The sequence below is a fragment of the Pungitius pungitius genome, chromosome 1, assembly GCF_949316345.1.
Source record: "Pungitius pungitius chromosome 1, fPunPun2.1, whole genome shotgun sequence".
NCBI lineage: Eukaryota > Metazoa > Chordata > Actinopteri > Perciformes > Gasterosteidae > Pungitius > Pungitius pungitius.
The window spans coordinates 22,660,236-22,677,737 of NC_084900.1; the positions used below are offsets into that span (position 1 = coordinate 22,660,236).

The 17,502-nt window shown below is 43.9% G+C and overlaps 1 protein-coding gene across 2 annotated transcripts; it reads right to left on the reverse strand.

Moving 5' to 3' along the window:
* Nucleotides 1-130: 130 nt before the first annotated feature.
* On the reverse strand, nucleotides 131-16,816 carry slco4a1 (solute carrier organic anion transporter family, member 4A1). 2 transcript variants are annotated; one of them, XM_037481007.2, is made up of 12 exons: nucleotides 16,678-16,816; nucleotides 8,739-9,794; nucleotides 7,481-7,571; nucleotides 6,919-7,040; nucleotides 6,672-6,783; nucleotides 5,476-5,630; nucleotides 5,097-5,367; nucleotides 4,108-4,270; nucleotides 3,035-3,210; nucleotides 2,874-2,938; nucleotides 2,638-2,786; nucleotides 131-2,205 (listed from the first exon to the last, which is right to left on the reverse strand). In XM_037481007.2, exons 2-12 carry the CDS (start codon nucleotides 9,583-9,585, stop codon nucleotides 2,035-2,037), a joined length of 2,322 nt encoding a protein of 773 aa, XP_037336904.2. In that variant the 5' UTR covers nucleotides 9,586-9,794; nucleotides 16,678-16,816; the 3' UTR covers nucleotides 131-2,034. The 2 variants fall into 2 exon arrangements, with proteins under 2 accessions (XP_037336904.2, XP_037336905.2); XM_037481008.2 differs by lacking the exon at nucleotides 16,678-16,816 and adding an exon at nucleotides 10,235-10,361.
* Between the last annotated feature and the right edge of the window lie 686 nt (nucleotides 16,817-17,502).

Consider the following 17,502-nt stretch of genomic DNA (forward strand, 5'->3'; position numbering starts at 1 on the left):
TCAAAATATATCATCGGATATAAATGAATGAGTCAATAACTCAACTATTTTCTGCCTTGCTTTAGATACGTCTGTATCTGCTCGTTGGGAAGTTGGATTTGTTTTACAGGTCTGATAGGACACAAAAAAATTTTCTTTTCTTATATTGGTTGTTGTCCTTTTAATATATTATTGTGCACACACACACACACACACACACTTGTATTTTCTATGTTCAAGTAGATCTCCATCATATACACACGCACAACATAAAGCAATTTAAAACACAAAAAGCAATCTGCTGTTCAGGCATTGTATTTATAAGACAGACACTTGACATCTTTGAATTATTCCATAAAAAGATCATTGATTTCAAATCCACTGCTTTTTAAAAAATATATACAGTACCAAAAACAAAATGAAAAAAATCCCTTTAGAGTGGTTCGTCAAAGCTCGGGATGGATTAAAAAGCACAACTAGAAGTACACATGGATCAAACTCGTCAACATCAGCTGGAGGGTGTTGAGGTAAATTCTTAGAGAGACGGGACATAACACAAGCAGCATTCAGAAGGTTGCAGTTCACGATCACATACATAACAAGACAAGATTGAGGGGGGGGGGGGGCATCAGAGCCAAGGCCAGCATTTCTTGTATCATCCCACGATGAATGCAGAAACATTATGAATAATTTATTTATATAAACAAGATTGATGGATGTAAGGCTGCTTTGGCACATTTCAGTACTTCCAGTACTGTGACAATTCGGTCCATGTAACTGAGTGTCATGTTATTTGTGCGTTTCCCTTACACGGCACTTCCCATAATACCCTTCTCTAAAGCATGGTCACATCAGCATTTAAAATGTTCAATAAATCCCAGCGGAATCGCTGCGATCAGTGGATCAGGTGGTTTGAAAGGAAGATCTGAAAAGGGCTGGATTTTGTGTTATTGGGATATTGAAAAAAATTTCCATCTCAAAAAATAAATGAGAATTACACGGATTTCCCTAACCTGGACCAGTAATTCACAGGTTAAAGATTAGCTTTAACCCAACAAAGTGATGATGCTATGATCAAAGAGAAAAGGAATTATTTTGTTTCCACTTTAAGACCTGATGTTACCAGGCATTCATTGGGTCAACACATACTTTTCAGCCTGCTCAGGACTTTTAGGAGTTTTGTTTTTTTAAAGTGCAACTATGCGATTACTATGGAAGAGAAGCATCAAAGCGCTGTCTATAAACCCTGGCAAACAGAGCAGTATCTCTTTTCTACGGTTAAATGCAAGCCAATTAGTTTTGTACAACTTCTATTACACATGAACATGCGCTTTTCTAATTGAAAAATCGATTTGTGCTGTGATCAATCCACTATATTGACATCATAATAATACTAGAAGTGCCTTCAGATACTCTGCATGAAATAAGATTTGATTTGGCTACATTATTATTGGCCTGCAGATAAAGTTTAACATGGCTTCATCATGGGTGGAAAGTAAAGTAAGTGCTACTATTGTCCAGTAATTGGAGAAGAACAGAAAAAGTAGATGATATAAATACCTTCCCACCTTCCCCCCCCCCCCCCAGACACCCTAATATACATTGCATATAATACATACCACAATGGTCTCAGCACTTTCATTGTATTTGGACTGAATTACATAAAATAATGAAGAAAAAAAGACTTACATTTTAAAACGTTTAAAAACGGATTCAACACAGATGGGAGATAACTGTAGAAATGCTCGGGAGAAACTGCCCCATCAATCATATGCTCTGCTACAGCGTAGAAGGGTTTCCTTCCCAGGGAGCAGCATGTTCGAAGTCGTCATGTACTATAGAAAGTTATATGCGCGTGTGTCTGTGTGTAGGCATCTTGTTTGTGGTATACGTGTGTCCATTTCTCCATGGGCATCTGTTCTCAGGGGTGGTTTCATTATGGCTGAGGGAAGGCTGTTGGTGTAAAGCAACACACACACACACACACACACGCACACACACACGCGCACACACACGCACACACACACGCACACACACGGTCTGGGGTCTCTGACGTCATAACCTGGCGTGCAGGTTGACGATGACGCCGTCTTGAGGCAGGTCTTTGACAGGCAGGTCTTTGACGTCCCCTCCTCCGTGGTCGGTGCTCTCACAGCTACTTTGAGGCGACTCGGGAGGAGGCTGGTACATGATGCTAGCCAACAGGAAAAAGAGTGTGCCCGCTACCTAAAAAGAAGTACAGAGGGGGGGGGGGGGTTAAAAGAAATCCTGAAAAAGGGTATACAGAAAACGACCTACAGCAGATCTGTCTGCTTGATCGTGCTCATGTCCTTGGAGATAGAGGCACTAACTTAGCATGACACATTACGACTGTAGCAGGGAATAACAAAGAAATAAACCTGTCAGCACTTCTAGGTGAACCAAAACTTGAACTATACTCACTAGAACTACACTTCTAGTGAGTATAATGTGTTAGTGCTAAAAATGACGAGCCACTGACCTTACATCCATTCATTCAAACATGCACAACAATGAAGTCCTTACAGTCAATAAGACAGTGTTATTCACTTTTTAAGTCACGTGGAGATGGCTTCCCTCCCAATATATACGTTTTATAACAAAGGGATATGTGGGATGCAAGTAAGCGGCCAGTATTACCTTATAGATGATACCAGCTACTAGTGTGTACCGGCTCATGGCTGAGTTATGATAGAGGTAGCAGGAGCCCTGCTCACCACACTTATCCTGCCACAGTAAGCAGGAGATGTCAATCACTGAGCCGAATGCTATGGGTCCTGGAATACCACCTGTGGGGAAACGGAAGCAAAAAGGTCCCCATTAATCAAATTGGTCATGATTTAGAAAAATTAAAAGAAAAAGCCAACGGGGCCTACCAAGTGAGCGCACCACAATCCACTGGATGCCGAGTCCAAAGGATCTCTGGCTGTCTGGCACACACCTACACGCCACACAGTTGGTCAGACATGAAGCTATAATGGATCTTAACACTTTTGGCTGTATGATATTAATCCAACGTGCCCGGGGCATCAGTCACCTGAGTGTGGCAGTGAGTGCTGGGATGCTACAGAGGAAGGTGAAGGAGATGACGACGAAGAGGAAAGCCAGGAAGGCCGGCATGTGGTGGCAGGAGCTGCCACACTTCCCAGTTAGCGCAAAGCCCTCCTCGCCCCAGGACACATTTCCCACCACACAGCTGCAGCCAGAGTACACCTGAAAGCACACAGAGTGTTCAATAGTTCCTAAAGTGAAAACATGAACAAGGATGTTTTACTAGGAGGATTCTGGATGTGTTTTTATGCACATGGCACATTTTGTAAATCATGTCATTTAACTAAATCTTGTAACAAATGTATAATCTGTAGAGAAAACTGCCCTAAATAAGTCAACAATTGGAAACCAATTTAACCAGATCTTTTGATTCCAAAGCAATTAAAGCATTAAATGATGTATTATTTTGTATAAGGCTGAGTCTAGAGCTCTGGCTTCAAAAATGCAACTTTTACTTTGTTCCCCCAGGTTTCCTTCTGTTTGAACTCTAAAATGATTACATACCCAATAGCTTAAAAATCACAACAACTTTTTACGACACTGATATTACAACAATATTGACTTATTGTAAGAATATAGGGAAAATCCAATTTTCTTAATTCAACTGACCAGTTGAAATGGTTTACTTTGCTCCTTCTAAGTACTGAGTACATCAGTTTATTTGAGCAGGTTGTATGCATGTAATGGCTCAAATGAATAAAGGAATCTTTTGAAATGTAAGACTATATTATCCTGACCTATACGTTGGAAAGGAGATAGAGGTATTTGTAAATCAAAATGTACATTTTATCTTTCTTTATAATGCCCTATGGAGAGGCTCTGTTGCATTAACCTAGCATTTTAGGTTTTTGCTAATAACATAAATGACTGTCATAACTCATTGATTAAATTTACCTGTAAATTGATACAACTAATATTCTCCATATAGTGTATAGAGTGCAAAGAAGAACAAACATTTTATCTTGGGTTAACCAGAGATGTGGATATAGATTGATTATGAAAAAAGCATAAAAACAACTAATCGACTTAATGATGAGTCAACTGGTCTAAGAGGAGCACCTGTCTGCCCGAGGCCACATCTGTATGGTTGACGGAGCTGCAGCCAGCATGGCAGGGGGAGTAATACATCAAGTCGTCTGCCCCACACACCGGGTTGTACAGCTCTCGGACACAATTACAGCCGGCATTACAGCCCACCGTTAGGTCCTCCTCCAAAGAGGAGCTGCCGACATGAGGTAAAGAGGGAGGGAAAGTTGGGTGGAAAAAGGGCAAAGATGAAGGAAAATGTTATTGTAAAAAAAGAAGAATCCCTTTCCTCAGTCACTTCAAGTAGTCATAAAAACCAAATGAGCCAGGCTGTAAAGCACCGTAGTCATTTTATGTCCCAAAACATGTACGTAATCCCTGTTATCAGGAACCAGGAAACAATCCTTTTACGGTTTATCTACTGGCCAGATATTTACACTCATATGGTGGAGAAACCTAGAATGCAACATTACACAAACAAGAAAATACAAGCGCACAAGTCAATGGATGCAAAATGAACACCTGGTCCTGGACAATTGTTGGAAACCTCACAAATATGGGATGTCTCATGTAAGCAAATACAGTTTCAGAGCAAAATCCCATCAGTTCTTTTAAGATTAGAAACATTTATGGATTAAATTCATCTCCTAACCCACTTAAAATGATGCTGGTGACAAAATTGCAGAAATACTGGCCTAAACATTCATTGAAGTGACTTTTATAAAAGTGTAAGCTACAATTAATGCTAATGTGATCATAACATTGTAAAGGGCTTTTGGTGTAACATCAACATTCCTCAGACCAGAATCAATCATCATGTGGAGTCAAGCTCCACAGGGTTTTCTTTGCCAGTTCCCTTGGCGTTTTTTTTTTTTTTTTCTACATAGTAGGTAGGAATGACCGAAACAATTTGTCCTACGTTCTATTTTTCCCCCCATATTAAATTTACATTACTGCATTGTAGTCAAAACAAAATCCCACAAAAATCCATCACCACTAGGACCAACATAAACAACGGCCACCTGTTTCGATGGCGGCGCTGGCTCGGCTTGTCGTACAGGCCTTTGTACTGGTCCACCTGCTGTTTCTCCATCAGGCTGTACTGGTATGGCGCCGTGACGCCGGCCATGGGCACGTTGGGGCAGTGGATGAGGAAGATGAAGATGGCGAGCAGACTGACGAGCGCGCACATCATGCAGAAACGGATGATGCCTCGACAGCGCAGGTTCAATCGCTTCACGATGTAGCCGCCCAGAAAGGTGCCACCTCCGCCAGCTGGTACCACCATGTACCCTGGGTGGGGGGAGGGAACGACACATGGGCATGCAAGATAAGTATACACTTCAAGAAATCCATATTTGGCTTTGCCTTGCACGTTGCATCATGGGTAAACCCACTCACCAAACCACGTGGCGGCCTCTGAAGCACTGAGACTGAACTGTGACTCCAAGAACTTTGGACCAAAAGTGGACATGCCGGCGATGAGGGTGGCCTCTGTAGCCCCGGCCAAGCACAGGAAGAGGAAGGTGGGATTCTTCAAGAGCAGCAGCACGGACCTGGAGGGACAAAAGAGTAAGTGTGCGCAACTCACTGGACGAACCGTAGCTTCCGCTCCAATTAAACAAGCCCGGTGACGTCCCTAATAGGGATGAACACTGCACTGGATTCAAGGATGGACCGTCGTGTCACATAACGGGATTACTGCGTTCACGTAATCCATGTGGGTTGCAGTGATCAGCGGGAACACAGTTGTGAACTGCAACGAGTCAGGGCTGTCACTTATTGGTTTAAATATAGAACTTGGAATGTGAGATTTATTTTTATCTGTATTATAATCTCTGGGTGGAAGGAATGTTTATTCCAAAGAGTTGAGGAAGTGCGAAAAAAAAAAAAAAAAAAACATGACATGCAATGATAATCAAAATATGGGCATTTCTTGAATTTCTAAAGAAAGGAACTTGACGTAAAAGACCAAAGCGATCAAATCGTTTAGTGCAGTGTTTCTCAACTGGTGGGTCCCGACTCACTAGTGGGTCGCGGACCTGTTTTACATTGCATGAAAAAAAAAAAAAAGTACAAAAAAAAAAAAAAAGTAAAACAAATAAAAAATTCATCCTGGGATTTTATTTTGAAGGGACTTTCTCTAATGCAGTGGAGTGTCTGTGTTTTTCCGGCTCGTCCGTCCATGTTTACAGTCAGCGCGGCAATTAGAACGCGGAAGCATGCATTTATTTTGAGATTTATGGCACAGAAACAACTCCTCACGTTGTTCTGAGGATGTCCAGATATCTGCAAGCAGAATCTGTAGGAAACAGGACAACATTTTGGTATTTGATGTTCTGGCTTTCCATTTGTAGTCAATGTTGACTAATCCCTTTCAAGCAGCCTGCAGTCAAACACACTTTACGCAAAGAGGCAGAACGCATCGCTAGAAATGTGCGTGTAAACCCGATACTTGTGGAGAATATTTAATATGCACAGTCTCTCCTCCCAGTTTCCTCCCTCCTGTTGCCCAAGCGATAGTCTACTTGTATGGAGATGGTCTACACTGTGTCCCAATAGCAGCGCTGTCCCCCCCCCCCCGGTACGTGCACTACCGTGGCATGTCTTTGACCGATTTGCCAAACTGAGGGTCTGAGGCGGTCGTCTGGCTTCCGTCCTTGAGCTGGTGGGCCTCAGACACCCGCGTGGCCACGTACTCCTGAGAGCCTGCAGGAGGAGGGAGAGCATGGGGGGGGCCGTCAGTGATATTTGGCATTCGCGTGGATTTGTGAATTAGTGTCGTTTTTTGTTTCTTTACTGCCTTCCTACTGAAAGGTATGTGTGTGAGGGCAGGAGTGGTACCCGGTAGCTGGCGTGGGTAGCCGAGGATGGGAAAGGCTACTAGCAGAGCAGCCGCTCCTCCGACCAGGAAGCCGATCCACCAGGCCCCGACCCACAGAGGGTTCTCCGGGGTCATCTCTGTACTGTGACCACCCACACACGCACAAATTGTGGGAATGACTTGACAATTACTGATATCAACCTTTAGATGCTAGTCCACATGGGGCTTTATAAAATATAGCCCAAATCTTATGGAGAAACGCAATACAACTTTACATTTCTGGTGGTTTTAATAAATACATAGACTTTACCAGAATGTTTAACTAAAGACTTTGTAAACTCCTGTGTAAACTAAACACAGAATTGACAAATGAAAAGTGAGCATACGACTTTCTCATTTGATTAGGAACATGCAGAATTAACAATAGTTTCAAGTGAAATTATGTGGACAAATTTATCAATAAATATCTTAACTAATGTTAACAGACTCCAAGTCTGCTTTATTATTTACGGTTCTATTTATACTCCATTCATGGGTGATCCAGTCTGTTGTTATTCCTTCTGCCATCCACAGCAAACTCACGTCAGGTGGACCTCTGTGTAAATGTTGAGGAAGTATCCCCCCAGCAGGTAGCCTGCTGCAGGACCCACAATGGCCGCTGTGTAGAAGATCCCTGGGGGGGAAGAGACCAGAGACTCTGAACCAGACCATGGGTGTGTCAGAACAGCGACAGTCTACTTCCCGTTTCCTACAGGTTAAAAGGGCCCCATTGTGCCGTATTGTGCTTTTGTGACCATAAGGTTATTGTTTCATGAGGTAAAAGAAATCGAGCTTGTTGTCAGAGACGGTTCGTTGGCCACACTGTGCTCCGCTGCTATTTGATCAATAGATGTTGTGATGTTTTGTACTCCTGAAGTCCTCAGTGGATGCTGAATGTTTGAAGAGGCTGAGACACTTCCTCTCTATTAGGGCTGACACAATATTAATACCATGAACAGAGAAGTTGGATGTGGCAGTTTGAGGAAGTGCTGGTTATTTATACCAAAGTTCCTTTTTCCATCTGTATCCCATTCTCAATATTGTGATATTAATCTGGAATTATTATATACTGTCATTTTGAATAGTTTTATTAATTAGCGGTTTCGCCCATTCCACTTCTTCACAACATAAAACAAAAATGAATGAATAATAGAAATAAGAAAACCAGACGAAAGAGTGGGATGCAACCAGTTCTTAGATTACAGATCTGCGTTTTAACTCCTACATTTTGCCACAGATGTGTTGATGTTTTTCATGCGCCTTCACATTTATGCAAACGACACACTGCACGTCTGCACCTGACATGCAGTGGGAAGTTCTCTCGGTATATTTAGCAATCCAAGCACTTTCAAAGCAATTGGCAATAAGAGACAGAAGTTAGTTGCACTTGACAGTCCCGTTGCCAATATTGACTGAGATGGCCTGAATTTGCAACCTGGCTATTAGAATGCTTTGAATTTTAAGCTACAAGGTTAATTGAAGGAAGCCCCTTAAGGCTACTCACGGAAAACGTTCACGATCAACCTACTTCACACAAGAATGTTCCTCTCAAGGAGCAAAAACCACTTCACATACTGATAGTCTTTGCATCTGTTAAGGTATAATAGATTTAGGTTTTTCTGAAGAATAGTAGGGTCAAATACATTTGTTATTATCTGACACAACGGACTGAGCAAACAAACACACAACATGCAAACAAAAACTGTAAAACAAGTAATTCAATTCTTAAAACGGTTACCATTTATGAAGGACCGATGCATCAAACCCAAAAGAAACGCGCTGAAGCGAATGGGTTACTCACCAATATAAACAGGCGCGTAGTTGGACTTGACGTTCTCATCCAGGTACGTGACCCCCAACGTGTAGAGAGGCGTAGCACCTATGCCGTGCAGAAACTGGCCCAGCATGAACACAAAGCGATAGCTGGACAACCCCCCCCCCTCCTTGTCCTGGCATTGGCTGCTGCGGTTGGCCGAGCACATCAACGTTCGCTCGGACAGGCTGACCTGGTACGGGGGCGTGGTGAAGTGAGGCAAGGCGAACACCAGAGAACCAGACGCCATGATCAGCACCCCCCAGCCCAGCCAGCGGGGCTTGTGACCCGTCCCGCCGAAGTAGCTGACGAACGCCAGGCAGACGCAGGCGGCGATGTCGTAGGAGCTGGCGATGAGGCCGGCCTGGTAGCTGCGCAGGTCGAAGCGCCTCTCGATGGAGGTGACCACAGTGTTCGTAAAGCCGTTGATTATCATCCCTTGGAGAAAAGACGCCACGCAGAGAAAGAACAGCACCCAGCGAGGGGTGTTGAACCCCTGCAGCGCTTTGGGAGTCACAGCCCCCCAGCCGCACAGCTGATCCGGGTCAGTGGAGAGCAGCTTCAGGCCTATTGGGGACCCGGCATGGAGTCGGGTCTCCTCCCCGTACAGCTGCCCCGGGAGGGCGGAAGCCACGGTAAAAATGTGGGGCCGTACGGCGCCGTCAGCTCCAGGACTGCCAGGGCTACTGGGGCCTGAGCGGAGCGGGCTGCCCGTCTGCGAGTCCGTGGGGCTGGGGGGGTCCAGAAAGGGGACCCCGCTGAGAGGGCAGTCCTGAATGTCCAGGAGCTCCTGCTTGGAGCTGAAGGAGGCGTCGGCATTGAGCAGGACGGGCATCTCCCCTCTGAGGGGCACGGCTCGGGGTCCTGGGAGGCTTTATGAACTGGGGAGACGAAGTGCTTTGTGGTCCGGATCGGTCAGGGCCAGAGGTTATCGATCGCTTGTATCGTGTGCTCCGTGTGCCCACAATGCTCTCCGGGTGCTACTTATGTGCACAAGGTTGTGCAGGTTGTAGAGACTTCACACTGACGTTGAGTAGTGGCATCCTACGCAGAGAAAAGAGAAAGAATTGATAAGTGACCAATATGGTTTAATAAGTTAGACGTACAAATCATTGACAGCGGAGAATTTCTAATCTCTAATTTTGAGATGGTGAAAGAAAACAAAAGTGCAGAGGGAGCTGCTGTATAACATTGTATTTGACAAAGCAGTTCAACTTGAGACATAATATTCACACTGCTACTTAAACCACACTCCTATTATAACACTTAATCAAGGCATATTTAAACATAATATGTATATATAATCTATTGTTATTTACAACTAATGACATATTATGCACACATAAACGGCAGCATACATGCTTTGGTAATGACATTACATCGGCAAACCCTTTTAATAGAATATAACGCCCACATAAATGTAAATTCCTCCCACTTACAAAGCAATGTACCAGGTTATAAATATGCTTCATTTAGCTTCCTACCTCCATTCCAGCTCGTGATAATCAACATGTCTGGTGACAGAAAATGAAAAAAGTAAAGGACAGAGTGGAAATGAAAAGGCACGACAGTGGAGAAGAACCGGCAAAGTTCTACGCATGCTAGAGGGTAAACTCGTCGCTCAAAGGCTCTTATAGTCCAGCACTGCCCTACCCCCCCCCAGCACACACACCTGAGAGATACCACGCGGTGCTTGCTCCAGACACAGCAAGGTTCCAAAGACGCTTTTTTTCCCCCCCAAACATGGAAATTTGGCTGAATAATTTTTGGAGCTATGCAACGTGCTGAGCAAATGGTACTGATACTGTATCGTGTGTTTAACAGACAAAAACATTTCCAGAAACTGAATGCAAATTCCTTTTAGCAACCTCATCCTGCAGGGTGAGACGATAGTGGCTCTACAGATGACCAGATGGTAAATGAGATTTAATCAAATGATCTGAAAGTGATATAGTCCTGGGACTGATCGGGACAGCTTTAAATAGACAGACTGCTGGTTACTACCTCGTAACACCACTGTTATTACTGACATGATATGCTCATGTGGATTTATGACCAACGGGTCACATGGGGGCTGCTTGCAACATGTGGTTAACTTGGTACTGTTTGAAATCATGCTTTAGTTTGAAAACGCAAAAAGTCAAATAACTCATTGTGGACTTCTGGTTTGACCTACTTTGTTGCTATTGCAGCGAGTACAGAATACCAGACTCACTAACAATAGAGAAGGACTTTACAACCATGCTGCTTTGAGTATGATAAACTGATCACCCAGTTACAGATTAGTGTGATCTGAGGTGGCACTGGAGGTATTAAGGATTTTGGGTGAGAGACCTGAGGTTTTAAGTATCAGAAGAAGCAGGGGATGGGACCGTGAATGGAATCCTTATCAGGTGATGATGACATGTTGAGAAGTGGGAGGGTCTTAGAACAATGCCCTGTGGTGAGGTAGTCCTGGCCCACTGCTTGTTTTTTCCGTCCTTTGCTGCCAATAAATCGAACAAAGCCAGAAAATGAAAAGTTCTCACTGGGTTATTTTTATTTTTTTCTCATTTCATTCCCACGTCGCCCTTTAATGCCTGTTTTTCAAAGTGAGATCAGAGAGATGTGTTGCGATATTAAGAAGCTGCGGGCTCTCCCCTACCTGCCGCCTCTTTTATCTTCACAGAAGAAATGTATTTGCTTTGGAATGGGGATTCTTTCCTTCTTTGTGGAATACAAAGGCTTTTTTGAAGTAACAAGGGGACGCCTCTCATGTGGTTATTACACAGCCACCAAACAAACAAAGTCTCACACTTGCAATCACACCGGTGTTTGCACACACTATAATTACAAGCGAACAAAGCAATATTTACTGAAGCAGTTTGTTTGGCAAAAATACATAAAAGTGATTCTGCGATGTAACTCCAGCCGCCAGCTCTCTCCAACTATAATTAGAAAAGCACACAGCTCATAATTTACCTCCAGCAGCATCGTGTATTCTGACCTTGTTGACATGTGCGCGTTGGGAGGCTAATATCAGATTAACCTCACCAAGCTTTTTAGGAGAGAAGATAATCCACCAATCCATCCAACTACGGTCTTTTGATTGTTCTGACCCAAAGTCTAAACTGATCCGATTAATATATTACAGATCGATTGCATCAAAACATGTACAATAATGATAATAATCCATTATCGGCGGTAACTTTAGAATGGAGTGAAAGGATGAACAATGAAGACGCTGTAGACATCTCAATGCTGATTGGCCAACACTGGACCCATTAAAGAGGTTTTATTGCAAAGATCACGACATCACCTTCTCTCGTTGTCTCACTCAGACTCGAGAAACGCCGGCCGTCCGGTTTGGCTCATGCCTTCATGGATGTCTAACAGACACACAGCAGCTAAAGCCACACAGCCACTCGTGCCCAGGTCAGATAGTCTAGAGTCCTAGAGTCCAGATTCTAGAGTCCTCCCGGTCACGTAGCCACCCGTCTTGCCGTTTGACAGGGTGGTCCAACCCTCCAAGGCCCCACCAGCAGTGTGGCGAGTTACTGGGATGGGACACAGTAGGTCACCGACCTAACAACGGTCTACGGTTTGGCTGCAGATCAGAGAGCAAACATCGGCTGGCCCCACAGGCTCATGCACCCATCGCCATGGCAAAGCAGCAGCTCTAATGTCTGCTCCCATGTTCACGCTCTGTGTGTCCTTACACAAAAACATGACGAGGCGACAAGACAGGGGGAATGAGAGGGATGATCAGACACACGTACACATAGCAGGGAATGGACCCGAATGACCTGATGCACCTTCAGTGCAGCCTACAGAGCCTGCAGCACAACTGTACACTTTCTTACATGATCAGTGTGATGAAGTACCTGGATTAGTCATTCATTCATTTCCTGCATCAGCGAACACTGACATTGCAGTCTACTTACTGGTCTTTTCTTCATTCATTTAGTATTTTACACTATGATGTACTGAATATAGAGGACAACTTTAAATCATGGTTTCCTTCCATGTAATATACTTGCAAGACTGGGGGAGGACATGGAAGAGTTCCATTCCATTTTCTGTTTTACCGTTTTGAATTTTGTCCAAACATAACAATTAGATATTTGAATGTGACAGTATGAATGTGCATGTGGTGCACAGAGTTAATAAAATCCTGTGAAATCACATTTAAAACTTTGCCAATTGGGAAACTTAAGAAAAGGCCAAAACGCTACAATGCCAGCTGTCTCAAGCTCCTTGTTCATGTAAAACGATACATAGACACGTGTTAAAAAGAAAGTATCTGCATAGCCACACACACACACACACACACACACACACACACACACACGTTGGTGGGAACACCAACTAAAAGAAAAGACCAGGAGGGCCCTTTAAGGGTCATATTTCAGACGTGTTGGCATAGTGGAAAAGGCCATGTTGTGTGTAGAAGATGAGGCCTGGACCCGAAGCTACACTCAAGCCTCGGCAGCGCCTCCGCTTTCAAAGGGACGACGGCGGGGGAGACGGCGCAGCCAGGCATGTATACGCTGTCACCATGGACACAGAGAGGGGAAACCCTGAAGAAGAATTCAATATGGACTAGTAGTCAAACCCTGATCCCAAATGCATGGTTCAACCAGCGCGAGAATTATGGGGGAGTCGCCCGGCCACTCCTCCATTTTTACCCCATACATCCCAAGGCAAAGAGACACCGGTGTCCTATTCCTGTGACAACTAAAGGCCTCTTTATCTTTGTCTCATACACACTCCACGTAGGTACATACATTTGCTCTTCCTCTATATCTTTTGTCATTGTGGAGATCCAAATAAATTGTATCGAGGGGCTATACGAAGGTTATTATGGGATTAGGCTCATGAGAGTTCTAATCTTGTACATATCGGGTTATACAGGGAAACCAGAACTTCCCCGTACTGTTCCAAAGGTAACAAAATCCTATTTTAAGAGAAGCAAGTAACCAGGAATCCACCTCATGAACAGAAGAATCCTGTAGGGGGAATAGTATTTAAACAGTAAATGGACCGCTCAAAGAACTCTTAGATTATTCCATTCACACACTGCTACCATTCACAGTCCCCTCCTGCTATTAGTGACCAACATCCACACAATGGGAGCCTTTTTTTTATTTTTTATTAAGTGACTTGCCTAAGGACACATTGACAAGCAGGGCGGGGATCAAACTGTCAACCATCTGATCAAAGGACCAACAACATCTCCACAGTGCCAGTTTCATATTTTTGTGCCATTTCAATGACTCCATTTCCCATGCTCAGGTTAAACGGCTAAACACATTTAAAAATCACTCAACGGCAACACTGTTCGCCAATGTAGCTTCCTGCGGTCAGCTGCTGAAAAAAGAAAGGCCATGTAACAACACACACTAGTAAGTATTTTTAGTGACTTTTTTTATTTAATATAAGGGGTCAGTCTTGGGTTTTAATTATTCATAGCATTACGCCTGCCACGTATATCCCAATAATTTTCATGACTGAGGTTGAACCACTGTGAACGCAGCACAGCAAAGGGCATGGCCAGCTGACCTGGCAGATAAACCATGGCAAGGATCAACGGCCCAACACACAGTAAAGCTAATCCGAAATATTAACACATAACAGCTGCCGTTGAGATGTCAAGGCTCGAAAAGTTGCATAACTCAATTTCCACGTAAGTACTGTGTGTGTGTGGCATTTGCTAATCCCGCTCTGTCTGGCCCCATCTTCCGTTGTGAACTAGAACGAGCGCTTCAAATTAGATGGCATTAGTTCTGCACAACGCTCGTCACCACAGCAACAGAGGTCCCCGAGAGAACCCCATGTTCATCATTAGGTGCACAGTGAGATTTTTATGTGGAGCGTCACAAAAGGATCAAGGTCAGAGGAACCCAATGCAACTCCGATTGGCTCTCTGCTGAAGGCATGAGTGATCCAGCTGTGGTAAGGTGTGGACATACAAACAGTTAAAGGAGGACGCCATGTGACCTTTGATGAGCGATCTGTTGCATTTTGTGTGTCAAACCACAGGAAATCTGACTAAGAATGTGAGGCGTCAAACTGTGCAATGATTTGCTAAAACCTTTGTTTGCTTTAATACAAAAGGCAATGGAACTCGAAGAGTCCTTTGGTTGAAAAAGAAAATCGGCCTAAATCTGATATTCTGTTTACCCTGTTCATTTGTTTCAGGGTCCTGGTTCTTTTGTTTAGGAATTTCACCTGGCTCACTTTAAACTCTGGGTCCACTTGATTGAATTCATTTTAATACACATCTGGTGTTTGTCTTGCTGATGGAATCCATTATTAACTTTTCACTTCCATGTTAGCAGGTATATTTTTCCATTCATCTTTCAACTGATAATACTGTGCAATATCCGATAAGGAAATGCATAGAATCACCACCCACGCCGGTTTACGCATGGGACACAGAGACCATCGAGACAGCGGTCACTGACTGACATTTCAATCAATCATTTTCATGGCCAGCCGGTGTTTAGAGCAATTAAATGGAAAGCACGAGCAGTAGGAAAGTTTCCATTAGCATTCCGGTAGATGAATACGCATCTGGAATGATGTTCAAAGGAATAATGACAAAAAGATGAGGTAGACCAATGGAAATTAAAAAAAGCTTGAATGCAAAAATCAACCGAATCAATACTTTTGCAGAGATGTGGTTTGAAGTAGGGCGATGATGTTGGATGAGAGAGAGTGACTGACTAATGCAAATGCAGTTCTCGCTGTTCTAATTGAAAGGTTAACATATTTTATCTCAGATTGCATGCAAATGTGTTTGTACTATGACAGTTTTCAAAAAATCTGAATAGGAATACTTTGAATCATAACTTGTGAATTTTTGATAGCTGTATGATTCTCGCCAATACTCAGCCCCATGTCACAAAGTAGAATGAGGAGTTGGGAAGGCAGTATTTATATTATAGATGTAATATTTAGGAGCTTAATTTGTTGATGTACCGGTAACACAATTTGTTTCCTATACACATAAACTGAAAGTATGACTATATCATGCATGCATTTTTGGTTTCTTGGATACAGTCATAGCCGCGCACTTTGGGAATTCCCCGATTGTCGTTCTGAGTCAAGTCCCCTGCATGCTGCATCGCATGGAGGCCCTACGAAGCATGCTCCGCGTGTGGGTGTGCGCGGCTGGTTACTGGAGACAACGCTGCAGACATCACGCGGAATCCCGCACACGTCTGCGTGCCGTGCAGCGGGTTGCGGAGGCGCGCAGGAAGCTAGAAAAAAGGCCGATATCCTTCCGACACTGCGAGATACGCTGGCCTTGAATTGAACTGTGTACGGACACAGAAAACGCATGACGCGACATCGCCATCGTGCCCATTGCCATAGAAACGCAACGGGGGTCCCTCCCTATGGGGACCCTGCAGCGGTGCACGGGGAGGAGTGCTGTAGCCTTCAGGGGCTCTGCCGGGGATCGATATGAGCGAGAAACAATTTTAAAAAAGGCACGTGGCGCACCGGATAATCAGAAAAAAAAAGATCTCGCTTCGGAGTCAATTAATTACAACATACACGTTCCAATATAATTATAAAGATTGTTGTCGAAGGCTTCCCGTAAATGACAGTATTCGCATCGGTGCAGTGTCGTGGAGCAGAACATGCCCACGGATTACAGAAAGCTCCATGTGACGGATTAATGCATCTAAATGCTGCTGGTGAACGAGCCTTCATCTCGAGCCTCACGCACCTGGACGTGGTGAGGAGAAGCAGCATACCTGGCACCAAACATGCCCCACTGATCTCCACAGAAGTCAACAGAGCACACAGTCACAACCATTTCAGCTATGGGTGTCCATACGGAGGTCCACGCTGCTGATGCTGAGCACGAGCAGCACCACGTACGCAGCGCATCACTCCCGATCACCAGCAGCGTCACACGTGAAACAAAAGGGCTCACCTTAAAACACACGGGTGTGGTTCCATTCTCCACACATCATGTGCTGTCATCCGCGCTGTGTCTTGGGACGGAAAGGCCACCGCTGGGGTGGAATTGATTGCAACGCGGCTGGTAGGAGCGCTCGTTTTATGCAGTGAGCAAGTTGTAACCGCTTTGTATGGCAGGTGATTGATGCCGCAAAGAAAGAACGCGCCCCCAGCTTCAGACAGACAAACACAGTTAGACAAATAAATACATACATACATACAGACAAGTATTATTCCACAAAAAAGAAGATCATGGAAGATCATGGAAATGCATTGCAAATTTATAGGCAGACTGTATGTCCCTTTATAGACTACTGCCATAGGGTCATCTAGGGACAACTTCATATTTAAATATACCAGTTGAAGCCTTATTAAGTACCAAAGATATGGCCTTCAATGTCTGCCACGCAATTTTAGAAGGTACTGCTTTTTTGTACGCTGCAGCACTCTTGACTTGTAAATAATATCCGGTTTTGAGAAGGATATCTAAAACTCGATTATTGTCGAGGGCATTGATCACCCTCCATACAAAGGATTCACTGACTTCAGAGTCTATCCTTTCATCCAATGATGTTTACCCTCTGTGGCACTTTCATTTCTGCACCAATAAACTGAAGAGTTAAATGGGAACCAGCATTGACAGACAAGTTTAATTTTGAGCAGGGTTTTCTCTCATTTCGGAAATTTTTCATATTCGTCTTCATTCTCATTTCATTAGTTTGTTAAAGCATAGGGGGTATAATTACTTTGGTTCCCTGAAACGACACTTAACTGTTCATCAATCATAAAACTAAACCTC